Genomic DNA, 19,843 nt, shown 5'->3' with positions numbered 1-19,843 from the left:
GGCCTTTTCGATTCCGCCCGTGACTATTATAAATCTCTCTTACGCGAAGGAAACTTTTCCATCTCATATGCAGAGTTCGAGGGAAACTTTTGCCTCGTCAGCAAACAGCATTTTTTGTCGTGCAGACTGTGCGAAGACTTCCCGTTCAAAAATCAGACGTACAAATTGCTAATTTTTGTTCTTGTTCTTGTTCTCTTTTGCTTATTTTTAGCAAATTCAGTGAAGTACTTGCCTGTCCATTTGTAAAATGCCGAGAGAGAAGAGTCCAGGCCTCAAGATCCTCTGGCTTTGGACCATTGGCACCGCCGCCAGTACACTCACCACTCTCTCTTTCTCTGATTTTCTCTCTGCTTTGCACTGCTTTTTAACACACACTGATATACCATTTTTCTTTTTTTACAGTTCTAGTTACAAGCGTGGTGAGGACAAGGCTAAGGGACATGGAACAGCAAATGAATGCTGAACAGCAGCCAAAAAGCTCTCTCAGCGATTCAATTATAGTAGACAACTCGCTCGCCTCTCAGGAGGGAATCGAGAAGTGAAATAATAGGTTTTATTTTAAAAATTTAGTTTCCCATTCTGTCTGCAATATGTTTGATTTATGTCCTGAGAGAGTATCTTATCGCACGAACGTCAAGTTCTCATTCTTGTACTCTTAAACATCCATTTATTTTATGCGAAGCAACTTAATGAGTTTTACAAATGCGCTTAAGGTGTCTGTTGGATGGTCTAAGCGAAGGTTTTTCTTTTCTTCATATTTCCATTTTTCTTTTACTAAACAAACGGTGATGCTTTTTTGATGGTTTTATGCTTCAGAAATCACTTCCAGAGTAAATCAAGTTTAAAGTTGATAACTTTGATAATGTAACTCATTATATCAGCCACATCTGAATTAAATGGCATTTGTTTTGATTCTTAAGAAGCTTCTAGCCTATTATTTGTAAGTGCATAAATTGAATTAACGCCAATTTAATGCATGTATTGAGTTATGTTTATTGAATAAGAAAGAATGGTCTCTGAAAGTAAAAGGCTGTCCCATTTGTTTTTGAAAGCAAAATAAATTACCATTTCACTATCTGTTTAGATTATTACTGGACAGAGAAGAAGACAAAGCCAACCATTGCTTGGAAGGACATGGAAGGCTGTTTTGGAGTGGACATAGCGATGTTCTTATAATAATCTATAGAAAACTTGTAAATGAGAAGATTTTTCAAGACATGCTTGACTGTATCATTGATGAAAGAAAGGTCAAACATGAGTTTCTTTTGTTTCCCTTTTGTTCTGTCTATTTCTTTTTGTTTGTGCATAGATCAGCTTAGGTCTGTACTGAATAGTGATGGATCCCAAATTATATCTTGTTGTAATTTCTGGAGATCAAAGATTCTTTGAGAATCTCAGAAATACTGATTCATATAACTTGCTACAAGTGACATCTGGCTGCCAAAATTCCGTTCTCCATATCGCAGCAAAATGTGGAGAGTTGCAGATGGCAGAAAAGATCATTCCTTTACATCCATCACTTCTGCATCAAACCAACTCAAAAGGCGATTCACCACTACATATAGCTTCAAGATTGGGACGTCTCCAGGTGACTCAATTTCTAATTAATTGTGCAAAACTCATAGAGGTTGAAGTGGAGAAGGAACTGCTGAGGATGCAGAATCTGGAAAAAGATACTGCTTTGCATGAGGCTGCACGAAATGGGCACTTTGAGATTGTGAATTTACTGATAAATGAAGAACCAGAATTGGCTCGAGTTGTAAATAATGCTTGAGAATCTCCACTCTTCCTTACTGTGGATAGGAAGTTCTACAAAATTGCTTGCCTTATTCTTGAAGTTGCTCGTACTTGCTCTTATGGAGGAAGGAACAGTATGAATGTTTTGCTTGTGGCAATCATTAGAGCTGAGAAGAGTAAGTTTTCCAGTGAGAGTTCAACATCAATGGATTATCCGTGAGTGGTTCATCACTGTAAATCAAAAAGAACCTAGGATATCCTCATGCTTTTGATATCAGGGTTGTAAAGTTCCTATTTTATGGTCAAAGACATAACTTTCAAGTTTCATATATTATTATCTTTTTTTTGAATCACTTATTTCCTTCTGGCTCTTGACTCCTGATTTCATTCCTGAATTGGCTAACTTATGCCTTTGTTAATCTATGGCTTGTAGAGTTTCTGATTGTTCTGAAAAATATGGTCATACAAATTATGGCTGTGTACTGGAAGATTTTTGTCCTGTATATAAACAAGTTCCTTCCTGCTTCTTCCAAGATCCGCTGTTCACAAATCAAATTATCTTACAAGTTTAGCTTCATTGGGGCAAGTAAACGCTTCTTACCCTGAAACATAATCTCCTTCTGAATTTATTGTTTTTATACATGAAAATGTTGTTTTGGAAAATTTCACAACCTTATGGAAGTATGTTGTTGATCTATCACGCATGTTTCCCATTTTGGATGTTCGCCTGATCTGACCTGATCAAGCAAACTTATCAGAGAGTTAAAAAGTTGATAAACTGATTGAAACCGAACCAACTTGCTCTTATTTTTTTAGGATTCTAATAGCAAATGGCTCTAGGAACTATCTTCAACATCAAATTCATCTAGGTTTCCTGTCAAAACTATAGAGATCAAATAGGGATTATTGTAGTTTCAAAAAACATTACCAACAAAAACTACTTATTAGATGTCCTGGAGGGGCACACATTCTTGCATTTGGTGGGCAAGCATCAATGGTAACAACTCGCAGAAAATCATGGCAAACATAAGCAATGTTGAAGTTATCTATTATACGTGTAATTTGTATTCACCTCAGTTGTAGAAGATAAATATCAGAAGCAAAATAAAGTTAACTATATGTGATTTTTTATCTAAGCCAAACTCATTCTCCCTCTCAGATTTCATAGGTGAGGTGCTAAAGAGGTGTCTGTCTGCAATTTCTGAAGCTGATAAGTTTGGATGGATTCCTCTTCACCATGCTGCATATTTGGGCAATGCAGAAGTTGTTGACCTCTTGCTACAATTTGATACCTCCCTAGCTTCTGTGGAGGACAAAGCAGGCACGTCTGCTCTTCACATATCTGCAAAGGCTGGTCATGATGATGTTGTGCTACAGCTTATTGCAAAATATCCCGATATGTCTGAGTTATTGGATAATACAGATCGTACAGCTCTCCAAGTTGCTGCAGAAAGTGGTAGGAACAGTGTGGTCAAGGTATTCCTATCAACACTAGTTTTTGCAGATATCATAAACAATCGAGGTAAAGATGGAAACGCCCCTTTCCATTGTGCTGCTCTTCAAGGGCACTGTAAAACTTTATTATTGCTAGCAAATGATTGTAGAGTTGACAAAGGGGCTATAAACAAGTGGCGTTTGACCACATTTGACATTACTAAATTAAGTACGAAGTTTAGACAACATGGAAAGGTATTCTCCACATATCCAAGATGTCAGAATTCAATTATATTGCAAAATTCATGGACTAATACAGAAAGATTTATGGCAATCTTTTTTTTTTCCCTCCCAAATACTTGCTGGCTCAAAATTGAGGATAAGAGGTACTGTAAGAAGTTTGGAAGAATTGGACACCATAAAAACTGAAGAAGTGTATGCTAGTGATGCTCAGGAACATGACGAACCACTACAAAGAGAGAAAAGAACCTGGAAAAGGTGCAGCTGAAGCTCTCCATGAAGAAGCAAAGCCTGCAAGAGAGAAAAAGAATGCATCTCAATGTTTCAAGGAAATTGGCAATGTTAACTTGCTGGTAGTAACTATCATTGCCGCTGTCAACTTTGTGGCGGGTTTCAGAATGCCTGGTGGGTACTACAAGGATGGCCAAGATAATCAAGGCTTGGCAATTTTAAGCAAAGCATCTGGCTTTAGAGTATTTGTGATGGCAAATTCATTTGCATTTGGTTTATCAACTGCCTCGATGTTTCTTAATTTTGGGGCTTCAGGAGTTAAAAGGGATTATATTGCTACTTTCTTGTTAAAATATGCCTTCTTGCTCAGTGAATGGTCCATTTATGCTATGGTTTTAGCATTTCTTGCAGGCACATCAGTGGTTAGGCCAATCATTGGGGCTAGCTGCAGCTACTGTCACAATTTGTTTCATTCTGGGCCCTTTGATCTGTACTTTTATTGCTTCTAATTTGTATCTTCAATACTGATGCTCTCTATGCATTAATTTTAGTAGCTTGTGGTGATTCCAATGTGGCTTTTTTTTGGTTATTTTGATATTTATTCATTATAAGTTCAACTCTAGCTGTTGTTTTGAATTACCATAATGATGTATATGATTTGTGATGGTTGTAATTTGTAGTTCCCATAATTTGTGAATAACACTATGAAGTTCATAGTATTTATGTCCTGCTACATCTAGCCATCTCAATCATTTGCATTGTTCCGCAGCAACTCTTCATTTGTATTGTTCAGTAATATAGTTTTTATATGAATATTCAAAATTTGAAAGAGGGAGTTATGAAACGTTACAATCGTTAACAAGTTTTAGGTTTTAGATCAAAATTAATTGAAATGAGCTATCTGACTTTGAGAAAGTCAATATTAGGAAAGAAAAAATCTCATGAATACAAATTTTTATGAAGATCATGCTTACTGCCTTTATTTTAAATTGGCAATTACTTGAACTATTTACAATGAATCTAGTGGGATAATCAATTTTTTCTGAATGGAAAAAAATTTAGAGTTAGAAATTTTACTGTTATTATATAATTTTTTTTATGAGATTAATCTCATTTAAGTCCTCTTGAATTATTATTATTATTAATTATTTATTATTAGTACGTAGCTATATGGTACAGTGCCTTAAAACAACAATTTCAATTGATTTTCTACAGCAATGCACGCGCTCGTCGTGTTTTCTAAGCAACAATTTATTTTATTTTAATTCTTCTTTCCTTTCTCTCTCTACCAACTCTCTCTCTCTAAAACATTAATATCAGTGTCCAAACCCACCGCTCAAAATCTCTTTGTTCTTTCCTCCCCCTCTCTCCTTGTGTGTGTCTCTCTCTCTCTCTCTAAAATAGCACTCTCACCGAATCTCAGAGACACTCTTTGCTTCTCTGATCCTTTTCATCTTGGTTTATGAGGTGCGCGCCCTCTCTTATCTCTCTCCTCGCTTTATCTCTGAATAGATCATTGTTTGTATATATAGATACATGACTGTATGTATCGATTTCTTGATCTTTGTATATATCTAGGGTAACTATTTACGGATCCGTTATTTTCAAAGCGATTTCCTCCCAAAAAATCAGTTATATTTGGTTTTCACCGTTTTTTTTTATGGTATCCGATCTTGAATTGAGTAAACTATTTTAGTTGTTTTGTTTCTGTAATTTTAGTTATGAGTGTTTAATATTGCTTTTTCTATCATAATTGTGTTGACTGGTTCTTATCGATATTTGATTTTGTCCTTTTTTTCTGTTTTTTTTTTGGGTGTTTGGAGAGAAGGAAGGTTTTTTTTGGTTTGGGTGTTTTGGGAGAAGGAAGGATGTTTTGGTCTGGGTGTTTGGGGAGAAGGAAGGATTTTTTTGGCTTGGGTGTTGGGAAGAAGGAAGGATTTTTTTGGCTTGGGTGTTGGGGAGAAGGAAGGAAGTTGTGAACTTTGTTTATCTGCGATCATGTGCTATTCTTTTTTTTGATTAGTGAATTCTGATATCATTGTGGATTTTCTTTTTTTCTCTTTTGTTTCTGTTAATCTTATCATAATTTGTTTGATGTTAGTAGTAATCACGATTCGATCTATATTTTGTAAAGATACCTACTTACTTTGTTTCTGATTGCTTTTTTTTTTCCCTCATTTGCAGCTCAAAGGAGAGACCCACTCTTGGGTAAGTCTTTGTTATTTTATTTACTTTTCTGTTTTTTTAATTTAATTATAAACTCGCATGAGGTATGTTTGATGAAACATGGTAGCTTATAAGTATTAATTTTCTTGAAGAATTTCACCCTTTTTTCCTCTCTTTTCCAGTGGAGTCGTGGAAAATTATGTTTTCTATAGCTATGTTTTCTAAGCCATTTTTGAAATAGGCACAATCAAGTTAGTTAATGGATCACTAGCAGTTGCCTTTTTAGGTATTTATTTCTTGAATGATGGATTATATTATACCTACAGAGAAGAAAATTGGGCATGAGCTTTACTTTTTTATTAAATCTTAATAACACATCTATCATATGGTAGAAATTAGTTATGTGCATCTTGGATGAATTGGCTTCTCTATTCATACTTGAGTGAAATTTATTGCCCCAAACTTCTTGTCTACATTTAGTGGCACGCGGATTAAGACCCGCAAACGGAACATAGCAGCACCGCTGGACCCTGCAGCATTTGCGGATGCAGTGGTCCAGATTTATCTGGATAATGCTGGTGATTTGGTAAGTATTTGGCATCTTTTACTTGTTCCATGGTTATATGCTCAAATGGTTAACCTTATTGAACTTGTAAATTTCTTCTCATGTGCAGGAACTTATTGCCAAGAGCATTGAATCTTCAGACCTTAACTTCTCAAGATACGGTGATACCTTTTTTGAGGCAAGTTTCTTTGTTTATTACAAAAGTTTCAATTTGTCAATTTCTCTCAATTAAGACAGAAATATGGAAAGAGAGAATCAAGGCCTCTTTCGGGAAGCTAGATCTTGAAGTGGCTTGTACTGAATGGGCTTAACGCTCTGAGAATAATAGCAATTTACTTGTGCTTGTGATCTGCATAATTCTGTGGGCTGGTCTGGAGTTAGAATTGATAGATTGTTCCTTCTCTTCAAATTGTGTAATATATCTGGATAAATGGAAAATATAAATGGTTATGTTTATTCATCTTGGAAAGTTAGTGCCTTGTGGCCGTTGTTGGTACTGTTTTCATCATCTCTTTTCGCCAGCTTGTAAATTGTTTGCTGAAAGTGAGATTTCTACTGATCATTTTGCATTTTGTTTTGTTTTATTTTAAACTCTCATTAGGTACTCCCATTTCACATTTCTCCTTTTTTTCCCCCTGTTGTCTATATATGTGGAGACACTTATCGACTTTACAATATCAATTATATGTGCACAGTTTTTTTCTTTCCTTTGGTCCCCTTTGTAGGAAGCATTGAAAAATCATAAAGAACCTTTTCATTGTATGTGCAGGTTGTTTTTACAGGAGGCCGTACACAACCTGGAACAACAAAACCTGATGAGGGGGAGCGCCATCCTTACTCTATAATAGATTGTGAGCCTACGCGTGAAGTCATCTTACCATCTGTAATTTACATACAGAAAATTTTGCGGCGTAGGCCATTTCTCATAAAGAACCTAGAAAATGTTATGCGAAGATTCCTGCAGTCTCTGGAACTATTTGAGGAAAATGAAAGGAAGAAGTTGGCAATTTTCACAGCACTTGCTTTCTCCCAGAAACTATCTGGGCTCCCACCAGAGACTGTGTTCCAGCCTATGCTTAAGGATAATCTTGTGGCCAAAGGGCTAGTTCTTTCATTTATAACAGACTTTTTTAAGGAGTATCTGGTTGACAATAGCCTTGATGATCTTATTTCAATCCTCAAGCGAGGTAAAGTGGAAGAGAATCTTTTGGACTTCTTCCCTTCTGCAAAGCGATCAGCTGAAGGTTTCTCTGAGCATTTCACGTGAGTTTTACCCTCTTACTATTTGAACCTAATTTCCTAATAATTTTTTTCTCCTCTGTACAATTGGTGTGAAGCTGTGTTGCACAATAGATGTACCTGTACAAAGATTGTGCTTTTGCTTTATGCTTTTGCTTTGTTTATAAGCACTGTGATGATTCATCTGCCTAAAAAAGGGGAGAATTAATTTGGTATAACATTATGAGCTTGGAATGGATTAGATACCAACTCCTTGATGGGGTTTCTGGTTGGAGCCAAACTTCTGTAGTCATATTATCATGCTAATGTTGTTTCGAAAGACTTAGCCTTAGGCGGATAAACCTAGATTAGTAGTTATTTCATAATGATAGCCAAAAAGTACTTGTTCCTTCTTATTTCAAGTCTTTGGGAATGTTCTTATCTTACTTTGCATGCCACTGGACTCTAAATGTGGAAGGATCTTAAGAGTTTGATTGTAAGAAGTTAAATTATCAAAATCGATTTGTTGACTTGAGTTCATGATGATTTACCCATTCATAGATTTCCCTCTGAGTTCTGCCAAACACTTGGTTTTCAAGTTGGTTATTCATTTATTATGTTTTATAACATGTGTTGATATGTAATGTTGAACTTATTGTTTTCTACTCATTGTTGATTTGCAGCAAGGAAGGACTTGTACCTTTGGTTGAATACAATGAAAAGAAAATATTTGAGGTAAAACTTAAGGAAATGAAATCTGCATTAACAACCCTGATAGCAGAGGAAGCTGAAATAACTGAAGTTATTGACACTGTGAAGCAACGGGTTAACGATGCTAAACTCCCAGATAATGAGGTGGTGCGGGTTTTATGGGATGTATTGATGGACGCTGTTCAGTGGTCTGGAAAGAATCAGCAGCAGAATGCGAATGCAGCATTGCGCCAGGTAAGATTTAAAGTGTGGCAAGTGTATGTCTGTGCATTGCTTAGTTGCTTGTGACAATTTGGAAAGAAGAACAGAAAAACTTATTGTGGAGGCTGCTTTCTGTGATGCAGGTGAAAACATGGGCGGAACTGTTAAATACCTTCTGCACCAATGGAAAACTTGAACTGGAACTCTTGTACAAGGTTCAAATGCAGTGCTATGAGGATGCTAAGCTGATGAAGCTGTTCCCTGAGATAGTGAGGTCTCTCTATGACCAGGATGTCCTTGCAGAAGACACCATTCTTCACTGGTTCCGCAAGGGAACAAACCCTAAGGGCAGGTATGAAGTTTATTTCATTTCATCGTATCATAAAGTCTCTCTCCCATAAATATGAGGCTGGGTTGGTGGCACCTGCCATATTAAATAAAATCCCTGTAGTCCTATTTAAGTGTCCTGCTTGTTTTATTTGAAGTATTTTTAATAATCATTAATCATCAAGATATGATCATTAGTATGCAGTTAAAAATGGGATCTGCTAGTGTTTTTTTGGTATATGTGGCATTCCATTTCTGAGTTGATCAAACCTGTATCTTACTTGGTGTGGATTGGGAAATGATGCAGGCAAACCTTTGTGAAGGCCCTTGAGCCCTTTGTTAATTGGCTGGAAGAGGCAGAGGAAGAGGAATAAGTGCAGTCTGCTCATGCAACATTCGACCTTGTTCCATGTTCAATTTGCGATCAATTCCTGAGATATATTTAACTTAAAAGTTCCAGCTTTAATTATATTTGGTGTGCCTTTCTGATAATGATGACAAGATAAAGCCATGTATGCTTAATTACTTGCAATAATCAATATTACTCTATGGTCTCTCTTTCATATTCTGACTTGATTGTTTTATTTACGGCAATAGTGTTTGGGTGTTTGAAATATTTCAGCATTTGGAAAATTAACCCCAAGATTATCATCTTCGCATTCAGTTGCGCAAACAAATTTGTTTTTAATTTGCATGGAAGACTGAAAATCAGATTGTGTGTTCAGCTCTTTTTTTTCTTTCCTAGGTAAAACGGGGATAGTTTTACAACTGATTTCTGAATGTAGCACTGGATCATTTTATCATGCCTATTGTGATTAAAAAAAAAAATCTGAACTTCAATTATTCGCTTGTCAAATTCCATTTCCAGGTGAAGTCTCACTGGAATGTAAGGAATAAAAAAATTTCTCTGTAGTCTAAGTTACAGTGTAAAATATACTTGCCATTAAATTGAGAGATGATGGGTGAAGTCAATCTTGGGTAAATCAAGTTTCAGGTTAGATGCCAGATGAACACAGAAGATGAAATTAAAAATAACGTAGCAAGACCAAACTAAAGATTGATTTTTTTTTTTTTTTTTTTTTGGAAAACGAGTATTTAAGAATTGTGAGTTAAAAATTGTTTAGGGACCTGATTAGTCAGAAGGAGTTCATAAAGTCTCGAGTCTCGACCGCTGATTTAAGTCAGTGTCAGATTCCAACAACGCCGACCAGAATGAAGCAGTGAGAACGAGTCAGAGCTTTTAAACAAGATTTTACAGTTGGGTCCATCTTGGGCCCATTTTCCTCACCCGTATTACTGGTTTCGTCTAGAAACTGACGGTATATCCCAAGACTGAAAGAGCTAGTAAAATCTGAAATTAGTTGCAGCTTGCAGGTAGGAGCAGGACGATAGGTGCTACGGGTTTTAGAGTCATCAACTGAGAGAGGAAAATAATAGATATGGCGTTTTCTTTGGGAATCAGCTGCTTTCGTTCCTCACTTATCACCTGCAATGCCATTGCTAACTACAACAGTAACAATATCTACCATTCCCACTCGAAAGATACCGCATTCATCAGACGCGCGGCCGAGTTAGCCGACATGTCCGCCGGTTTATCCTCTCCACACCCGAATTTCGGCTGCGTCATAACTACTGCATCCGGAAATGTCGCCGGAGAGGGATATCTTTACGCCCAGGGGACAAGACCTGCTGAGGTTCAAGCGGCGGAGGCTGCTGGAGGGTGGAGCAAAGGGGCCACGGCTTATCTTAATATGGAGCCTGGGGATTGCCATGGAGACCACACTGCTGTCTCTGCTCTTGTTGAGGTTTGCTTATAAAACTTCTTATTTTTCTCTTCTTTTTAGTTTAGCATGATAAATTTTAATAATTCGAACGACTTGATGATGATTGACAATCGCATAGATTAGGCAGGGATTACAAGAGTTGTGGTTGGCATTAGACATCCCTTGAGGCATCTTCAAGGCAATTCTATCCGTGCGCTTAGGAGTCAAGGTTTGCAGGTTGATGTTCTTGGAGAGGATCTCCAGAGTAAGATTGTTGAGGTATAAAGGTTTAAATTTTAGTTACATTTGATCCTTGAAACTGTAATTATTGTTCCTTTTCCTTGTATGTGTCCATGAGAGATGAGTGAAGTGTATGGCATAAAGCATTGATAAACAAACCACTCTACTATTTTGAATTAGCTTCGCCTAATTATTTTTATTCACTACTTTAAATTTGACTCTTAGTTTGTTTATCTCCTTTTTTTTTTTTTTCCCTCTCATATCCTCGACAAAGTTAGTGTTTCGTGTTATGTTTTCTGTGACATTTCATTACATTGTAATGTAGGAAGCTCGAAAATCATGTCTCCTTGTTAATGCTCCTTTAATTCATAGAGCTACTTCTCGCGTACCCTTCTCAACCCTCAAGTATGCCATGACTCTTGACGGTAAGAATTGTGTTTCAAACAATAATTTTTGTTTATTGTTTAGTGTTTACTGTTTTTAGATTTTTTGAAGGCTGACAAGTGAAGTTAGTTAACTTCAATCACTTACAGAGAGACCTCAAAGCTTTTAACAAAGAACTATGCTAATAATCTTCCTTGGATTCTTACAGGAAAAATTGCTGCTACCACTGGACATGCAGCATGGATAAGCAGCAGGAAATCAAGAGAGCGAGTTTTTGAACTAAGGGGTAGAAGTGATGCTGTTATTGTGGGAGGAAACACAGTACGCAAGGACAGTAAGTATGATATTTCTGATTTCGTAATTGTTTTGATGATGTGAAAGATATCTAGATGTGTTTTGCGGTGCTAATTAATTTTTTGAATCAGATCCTAGATTGACTGCTAGACATGGGGGTGGGCATATGCCCATGAGGATTGTAATGTCCCAGACACTCAATCTTCCTGAGGAAGCAAATCTCTGGGACATTTCTGATGTTCCTACCATAGTTGTAACACAAAGAGGTGCCAGGAGGAGTTTCCAAAAACTACTTGCATCCAAAGGAGTTGAAGTGGTGGAGTTTGATGTCTTAAATCCCAGAGAAGTTATGGAATACTTTCATGATCGTGGATATTTGTCTATTTTGTGGGAGTGTGGAGGGACGCTAGCGGCCTCTGCTATTTCAGCTGGTGTTATACACAAGGTTTATCCTCTTGTTTTTTAATGTACATCTCCATATAGGTGGCCTTTCTTTCAGAATTTCTTGTCACCTGGAAAACTTTTATGATGATGTGAATTTTTCCTCGAACAAATTCAAGTCAACTTTCTTGAAATTTTCCACAAAAATTGAAGTATGTTATGTTGAATGATGGTCATCGTATTTGAACAAGATATAAGGGGTTATATTTATCTGAGCTTATAACCTGGTTCAGTATCTGCAAAACCTTTTGCCATCTCATGGCATTAGCTTAATTCCTAAATTTGTTATTCAAAGATAATTTGCTGGTTCTTTTAATCAAAGGTTATCCTGTTAATATGCCGTAGTTCTCTATTGCTCAGTTTGTTAATGCAATTAGATTGTAGCTCTTACATTTCTTTCCAAAATGATGTATCAGCCTATTCATTTTTCCTGATTGTTCCATTTCTTAGTGTAGATTCTGACTGTGCTAGTCGATACTATGTCAAAATTTCCCGTTAAGCTCCACCTGTTCTAAAATTTTGATCCGTTAGTTAGATGCACATCATTTTATTTAATAATTAATAAATATTATGTGGGAGTTACCTCTTCCCAGAATAGGGCCCAACTCCGAGAATTAATGATCTGAAGTTCAGTGTTGTTTGTGTTTGCACTTTGTTCGCCTTTACCATGTTAAGCAACCAACTTTCTCTGAAGGCTCAAGTTGTTAAGTAGATATGCGATATTATGCTTATAACTCAAATATGGCTTTGACTTTATTTTAATGTTCTTTTTACTATAACTTTTTTGTTGCAGGTTTTTGCATTTGTTGCCCCTAAGATTATTGGTGGAAAGAATGCGCCATCTCCTGTTGCTGAACTAGGGATGGTTGAGATGTCACAAGCTTTGGATTTAATTGATTTTCATTATGAACAGGTTGGTAATGATTCTTCCCGATCTTCCAAATCCTTTATGCATTCATACCCATTTTTGGGTTGATATTTGAGAAGTGTTGCAGATTCTCACCTAGTCCTTTATACCTTGAAATAACTACTTTGACTCTTGCAAGTCTTCTACATGAATGAAAATGGAATGAAAACAATATCTAGTCATGGGTGCTGTTTTCTATCTTTTAAGACCATTGCCTTGCCTCTTCGATTCACAATGAACCAGTGGAAATGATGTTGTCCATATTCTTTTTGGGAAATTCCTTTCAGCCTTTGATTGCCCTTGCATAATGGCACTTGAACAGGTTGGACCAGATATGCTCATTAGTGGATTTCTGCATCCAATCCCAGAACCAACCCCAGTTATTCCATCAGAAGAAGAAACTTTCGCAATTGATCCTACTGTCATTCCTTATGAATCAAGTATCATATTCTTCTATAAGACTTGGGATCCTTATGGAGCTCTTTCAAATTTTTCTCCTCATCCAATCCAAATGCTCGATGATAATGGTAATTACGCCACATGGACAACTGTGGAGCATTACTACCAGGTACTCGCATTTCAAGCATGAATTATTTTCTCTTGCAAAAAGTGTCGAAATTGTATCACAATTTTGTGAATTATAGGCACACAAGTTTCTGGGTGTGAATGATCCTGTAGCAAAAGATTGCATTGAGAAGATAAAATCTGCAAAAAGTCCAGAGGAAGCAGCACGAATGGGAAGGTCAATGCAGAGACGGCACCCTGATCTGGTGTGTTCCTCTATAGTCTATACCTTTTTTATGACCTAAAGATTGGACCTTTTACTGATACCAGAGTTTACAGATTTGTATTGCAGTCTAATAGTACTAGAAATCCAATACTAGATAAAATAACTGTATAATATATGATTGAAGGCGAAGTATTGCCATTCTCCAATTCTCATAAATTGCTGACATCAATTTATTGTTGGAAGGATGGTCAACAGGTAGTGCATGAGTGGGTGGTTTATTTTTATATTTTGAGAATGTGGTGACATTAATTTTTCACACAAGTGGAATTTGTTATTTCCTTATTTTGAGGGAATGAATGACTACTTTTGTGGAGATTCAAGGATGGTTTTGCTTGTAATGTTTCAGTAAAATCTAAGGTTTAGGATGTCAATAATGCCGAAAAACGCTTACATTCTGTCTAGATAGTATTGTGATTTCATGTTCATATGATTTTGCATGTCTCATGTCCATAAGAAAAAACATGCACTGCACTACCGTTTTTAACTGGTACCTTATCAGAACACATGGAACTTGAAACAACATTTGGGTGCTAGAATCCAATTCTCTTATACTTCCCCTGCAAACTGATGGAAACTAATAATTCATGTGATGCACAGGTGAGACCTGATTGGGAAAATATCAAGATTGATGTTATGTACAGGGCGCTAAAATGCAAGTTCTCAACTTATCCTCATTTGAAATCCATGCTGCTCTCTACTGTTGGATCGGTTCTTGTTGAAGCTTCCCCACATGATCTTTTTTGGGGCGGAGGTCGAGAAGGTGAAGGCCTGAATTATCTGGGTAGGCTGCTCATGAAGTTGAGATCGGAATTTCTCGGTGATTCCTCTACATCGAGCGAAAGCAATTGCTTAGCTCTGTAATATATGGACAAAAGATGCAAATCACTACTGAATATGTGCTATTTCTTGTAACAATTTTATACAGTATGGATAAGTGAATAATTCAAAATAAAATATTCATAATAATTTACAAAATGATCTTAATTGATCTCAATTCTTTTTCAAAGTTAGTTTCTATTTTCGTTTGAAACAGAGGGGAATTTTGTTGATCTTAAGTTATTGTGGTGGTGAATACTTTGTTCAAGCACATTGTCAAGATTGATGGAAACTAATAATTCATGTGATGCACAGGTGAGACCTGATTGGGAAAATATCAAGATTGATGTTATGCACAGGGCGCTAAAATGCAAGTTCTCAACTTATCCTCATTTGAACTCCATGCTGCTCTCTCTACTGTTGGATCGGTTCTTGTTGAAGCTTTTTGTAATCAATGCCAACATGATGAAAAGTTGAAACAAAAATAATTTGAAACAGTTTGAGGAAGACTTTTTGGTCGATGAAAAGCAGCATTTACAATAGTTTAATTGAGGTTGTTGTCATCTCAAATCAAATATCAAGCTTTGGACCATTCATGATCATCCTCTACTGTAACTCACATGTTTAATGTCGATTATGTCATTTTCTGTCATTTTAATCCTATTGTCAGCTCATGGTTTATTAATTTAATAGAGGTTTGATTACTTACAGCTGGTTTAAGCTTTGAAAAGGAAATTAAGTTTTTGAACATTGTGTCACATTTTGATCTTGTTTAATGTAAAAATCAACTACTTTAAAAAAACAAAAAATTTACCAAATTCATTTATTTTATCATCAAAGATCTTAGCTTTTTTGTTTTATGAAATGTCAAAATTAATTGGTTCACGTGTTTTTCATGTGAGAAATCAATTTTCTTCTTAAGCTAACACAACCAAATTACAAGTTAAAACATGTTTACGACATTGAGAGTGACTGTTGCTTAAAATAGTGGAAAGATCATAATGGTGCAAATCACTTTGTAAAAGCAAACATAACACGTTTTCCTTAGTCTACCTCTTAATAGCATTTGAGAAAATCTCATGAGACATTTTGCTAGCAGAAAACACATGGATTCGATTCGTACCAATTTATTGAATGTAATCACTTTTTCATAAAATGTTTTTTTTAAATATGTAATGTAATTAATACGTTACCACCTCTACCAATAATCACACTGTTCCCGCGGCCACCGCTATAGTTTCACATAGGTTCATATAGACTTAATGGACTTTATATAATGAATATTACATCAATTTAAGTAGTAAGGATCGTAGACCTAATCAAATAATATAATTAGCTATAGAACGTAATTTTTATTCTATTATATGCTTGATTACAGCATATCAAACATGGTCTTACGGTACTAAAATCTTATTTGTAAAAAGTTGGATCAACCCAAATTTTAAGAGAATTTTATTTGAGTATTATTCCTGGTTCGAAGGAAAAATAAATTCTAAAAAAAAAAGAAGTGGAGGTATAATTAGAAAGTGGGTTGTAAAGAACCAGAGAGCAAAGGAAGAAGAAAAAGAAAGTGAATTGTTAACAAAAAGGAAAGAAAGAAACATCTAATAATCTTATAGCTCTTTAGAAAATTAGTTAGGCAAACGCATCTACTCACAAATAAATATTTCTTATTAAATAATGTGAGTTAAGATGTGGATCTTTGTTCAAAATCTCATTTATAAATATTATTTTCATATCTAATCATGTACTAAAATTATTTTTATATACAAATGAAAGCATCATCTATTCTGTTTCTATGTGGCTAATAATGTTTTCAGATTGATACTTTAAGAATAATTAAATGGATATGTTGAGAAAAAAATATGATTAAGTAAATTAAATGGATATGGAGAAGAATAATTAGAGAGAAGAAATTGGTTAAGCTTCATAATTAAAATTCCTACATTACATAAATAGGCTTTTTGAAGACCAAATGGAGCTACAAATCGAACCGCCCACCCACTTTGAAGATTAAGAAAGCACAGCTGGAAATTTCAATATATATATTTATATTATGGATAGGCTTTAAAACTACACTATGCCCCACATTGGACTGACGTGTATCTTCCATTTGGAGGGGAACAATATTCTCTGTTGCCATGTGCGAATTGCACATGTTGTTTTTCGCGTGGTTATTATAGGTTTACTAGTTTAACAATAATAAATTAACCCGAATAGGGCAGCTCGACGGCCAAAAGCGCTTGTGGAGTTTAGGTCATGGATTTGATCGTTCGGAATACAAACTCTTCCTGATTAGCTCTTTTACCTTTGAAAACGAGCAGAAATTAGTTAGATTTATGAACCGTTATATGAGTTTTCTTAAGAAAAAGAGAAAAAAAAAAAATACGATTAATGATATGACTTAGTTTATATCCGAACTATAGTTTGGATATATGTTAAATGATATTTGTTACTTTTTTGTAGGTTAAGACATGCTAACTTTGAACTCATATTTGACAAGAGGTACAAGGCTTTCGACGTAACATTATGTTTCGTAACAGCTTTTTAAATAGCTTTTAAATGCTATTTTATAGTGTTCAGTAAAATAACATTTGGAATAATTTTGATATGTTAAAGATATCGTTTTATGCAAAATATTTAAAGAATATTTTAACAATTAAACGCTATTAAAATATTTAATAATTATCAAAATAACTAATTTTGCTGAATAGACCCTAGCCAAATAAAAGATTCCAACTACAATTCTAATCATGAGTTTTCTTGACTCGATATAAAGGGTCTCACACATCAATACTATATATCATAAGTACTATCATAAACTCTATTATTTTTTGTTCTGCTTAAGCAATCAAAGTAGTTGTAGGTCAATTCTATTAATATTTTTTGTCAATTTATAAATTATTTTATCAATGATAGACGACAAGTATTGAAAATTTTTTATTTAAATATCATCTTCAATTTGAATATGAAGATACGTGTAAGAACTGAAAAAAAAAAAAAATCGTATAATTAATACATCATTAAGTATAATCAATATAAAAATTTCCTCACGACAAGGAAAAGGGACAGCAGTTGCATATATTGTATCATTTACGTATGAAATTTCATTATAACAAGCAAAGTACAACTATGATTTTGTGAACTATGATTGATTGAATGAAAAAGAAAAAAAAAAAATATATCGGCTTCTTTTAAAAAGTTATTAAAAAAAGAAATTTGAGGTTTATACATATATTTTAAAAGATTTATTATTTTGGAAAGAGAAATATTTTTTATTTTCAACATTGATATTCATTTTTAAATGTTTAATTAAATTCAAATAAAAGTAATCTTTAATCGGGTATGTATGAATAATATTTTCATTATCAAGTCTTGTGTTTAACACACTTTTCTAAAATAGAGATTAATTTTTTTTTTTTTTTTAGCAAGATGCTTGGTAGGTAAAAATAATTACCGTTAACTATATAATAATATTATTAGTATTAATTATTAAACGAGCAATTTCTGGTAAACATCAAATCAGAAAGCAAAGCACTTTTAATATTTGGATAAGCACGTAATTGATGTAGCTGTATCTGTATCTGTACATTGTATAAGTATGTATTTGTTATGGAAAAAGACAGTATGACTACAAAGCGATTAGTGCAATTGCTAATGATGAAAGTTCCTTAATCTTATCGACTAGAATTCAATTCTGTTCGAAACACTTCAAAAATATGGGAAATGATTGCTTCAAACTTTTGTTTTCTCAGGCTAAATTGTTAAAAGTCAGTAGAACTCAACTGGGTGTCCCATTGCTTCTGCTCTTGGACAAGGTGAGGTGGTGTTAAGACAAAGACAGATTCACTTGTTAATATAAATATCCAAAACCAGCGGATAAGGTGTTAGTCAGGAAAGTGAGTGAACTCAGTTTCCGTGATAATGAAAATATAATTTATATTTTAGTGTAATTTTACAAATAAATTTTGAAGCGCGAATAAAATAATTACAAACCAAATTAATAAAAATATAAATTTTTAAAAATTATGGGTTGATGATGTATATCATGATGTAACTATATCAGTAAATAAATAAATAAATAAATAAAAAGTTTTAAAGAATATGAATCTTCGTCTTCGTCTCTCTTTCAATCATCAGAATTTAATCTTAAATAGGATTAAATTAAAAAAATAAAATGAATGATGTATGCATTTTCAATGAATTAAATGTGATGTGATGCACCAAACTAATTCATTAAATACCATTTGACTGACCAGATTATAATTCAAACAAATTGACAATTAACATTACTAATTAGGAATAATTATTTTAAAAACATCCTTATCAAAACCCTAAAACATCCATTTTCAAAGCAGTTTACTGTACTCCACATCATTGCTTCCAGGGCCTTGGGGCTATGGCCCTCCGAAATAAAAAAAAATATCAATTTTTTATGTGACAAATTTTTGAAAAAAAAATATTTTAGTTTTGTCATTTATAATTAAATAAAATTATTTTTTAATCCCCCTATTTGGATTTGGTCCGCTACCGATTATATTGCATTAAATTAAGAGTTTAATCCTTTTTTTCTAAAATACAGTGATCCATATTTAGATCATGAAACGAATTTTCTATTTTATTTATATTTAGAAAGTGTAAAACTTTTTTGAGTCATAAAACATAATTTTTTTTTTTGTCATTCCAACAAAGACACTTCTTGAAAGTTTAATAATATTTGTTAAATTCATAAAATTGAGTTTGTAGATTTTAAATCTTCATTTTTTTTTTCATAATTAAACAAAAAAAATTCGATTTATAAATGAAGTTCATAAAATTTTGTGGAAATTTATATTACTCATTCATTCGAGAAGTTGATAATTTAGACTTTCCTAAATTTCTTTATGACAATTATATGTTTATATTACTAATTTAAGTCCCAATTAGGAATTCAAGTCTTGCATTCATCTATCCATTTGATTTAAATATAATTAATTATTTTTCATACATATGTAAAATATAATTTATTTTTTCTCCTCTTTGAACAGAATTTATTGGTCCATAAGAATTAGCCAAAAATTAAAAAATATTGTCACCTTCTCATGGTTGTAGGATTCTCTAGATTGATCGTCCAACCTCTAATATATATATATATATATTTGAAAGATTGGACATTCTTAATATATAATTCAACATGTTTGGATGTCAAAATGAGTACCCATTACAGAATTCCATATTGTCCAAAAATGACAGTGAGGAGAAAGAAAATCAAATATGGCTACGGGGAAAGGAAAGGCGGAGGGGAAACCGACAGCTTCGGTCATAATGTGACTTTGAACTGGATTGGAAGAACGTTCTATACTTGTTCACATTGGACACATTATAGGAGAAACATGAAA

The 19,843-nt window shown here is 34.2% G+C and overlaps 3 protein-coding genes across 5 annotated transcripts; all 3 read left to right on the top strand.

The window, feature by feature from the left end:
- Positions 1 to 537: 537 nt before the first annotated feature.
- On the top strand, positions 538 to 4,321 carry LOC105645013 (uncharacterized). The gene is given in 5 exon segments (XM_089719444.1): positions 538 to 1,913; positions 2,171 to 2,323; positions 2,897 to 3,600; positions 3,603 to 4,072; positions 4,074 to 4,321. Coding segments are annotated over 5 exon segments (2,001 nt in total). The 5' UTR covers positions 538 to 1,336; the 3' UTR covers positions 4,171 to 4,321.
- A 572-nt stretch (positions 4,322 to 4,893) lies between these two features.
- Positions 4,894 to 9,393, top strand: LOC105644879 (uncharacterized). The gene is made up of 8 exons (XM_089719433.1): positions 4,894 to 5,109; positions 5,827 to 5,850; positions 6,289 to 6,394; positions 6,483 to 6,551; positions 7,143 to 7,636; positions 8,275 to 8,536; positions 8,647 to 8,855; positions 9,138 to 9,393. The coding sequence occupies exons 1-8, from the start codon at positions 5,105 to 5,107 to the stop codon at positions 9,202 to 9,204; spliced, it is 1,236 nt and encodes a 411-aa protein (XP_089575559.1). The 5' UTR covers positions 4,894 to 5,104; the 3' UTR covers positions 9,205 to 9,393.
- Positions 9,394 to 9,967: 574 nt separating this feature from the next.
- LOC105644880 (cytidine/deoxycytidylate deaminase family protein) lies at positions 9,968 to 15,126 on the top strand. Of its 3 annotated transcripts, none has more exons than XM_012230380.4 (10): positions 9,968 to 10,635; positions 10,738 to 10,872; positions 11,159 to 11,258; positions 11,426 to 11,551; positions 11,643 to 11,956; positions 12,746 to 12,865; positions 13,182 to 13,427; positions 13,504 to 13,629; positions 14,247 to 14,430; positions 14,781 to 15,126. In XM_012230380.4, the coding sequence occupies exons 1-10, from the start codon at positions 10,270 to 10,272 to the stop codon at positions 14,789 to 14,791; spliced, it is 1,728 nt and encodes a 575-aa protein (XP_012085770.1). In that variant the 5' UTR covers positions 9,968 to 10,269; the 3' UTR covers positions 14,792 to 15,126. The 3 variants fall into 3 exon arrangements, with proteins under 3 accessions (XP_012085770.1, XP_012085769.1, XP_012085768.1); XM_012230379.4 differs by having other exon boundaries at positions 14,247 to 14,466; XM_012230378.4 differs by lacking the exon at positions 14,781 to 15,126 and having other exon boundaries at positions 14,247 to 14,624.
- The last annotated feature ends 4,717 nt before the right edge of the window (positions 15,127 to 19,843 follow it).

Source organism: Jatropha curcas, chromosome 3 (genome assembly GCF_041381405.1).
Source record: "Jatropha curcas cultivar XTBG-Jc1 chromosome 3, XTBG_Jcur_1.0, whole genome shotgun sequence".
Classification (NCBI taxonomy): Eukaryota; Viridiplantae; Streptophyta; class Magnoliopsida; order Malpighiales; family Euphorbiaceae; genus Jatropha; species Jatropha curcas.
This window is presented reverse-complemented; position numbering and strand designations above follow the sequence as displayed.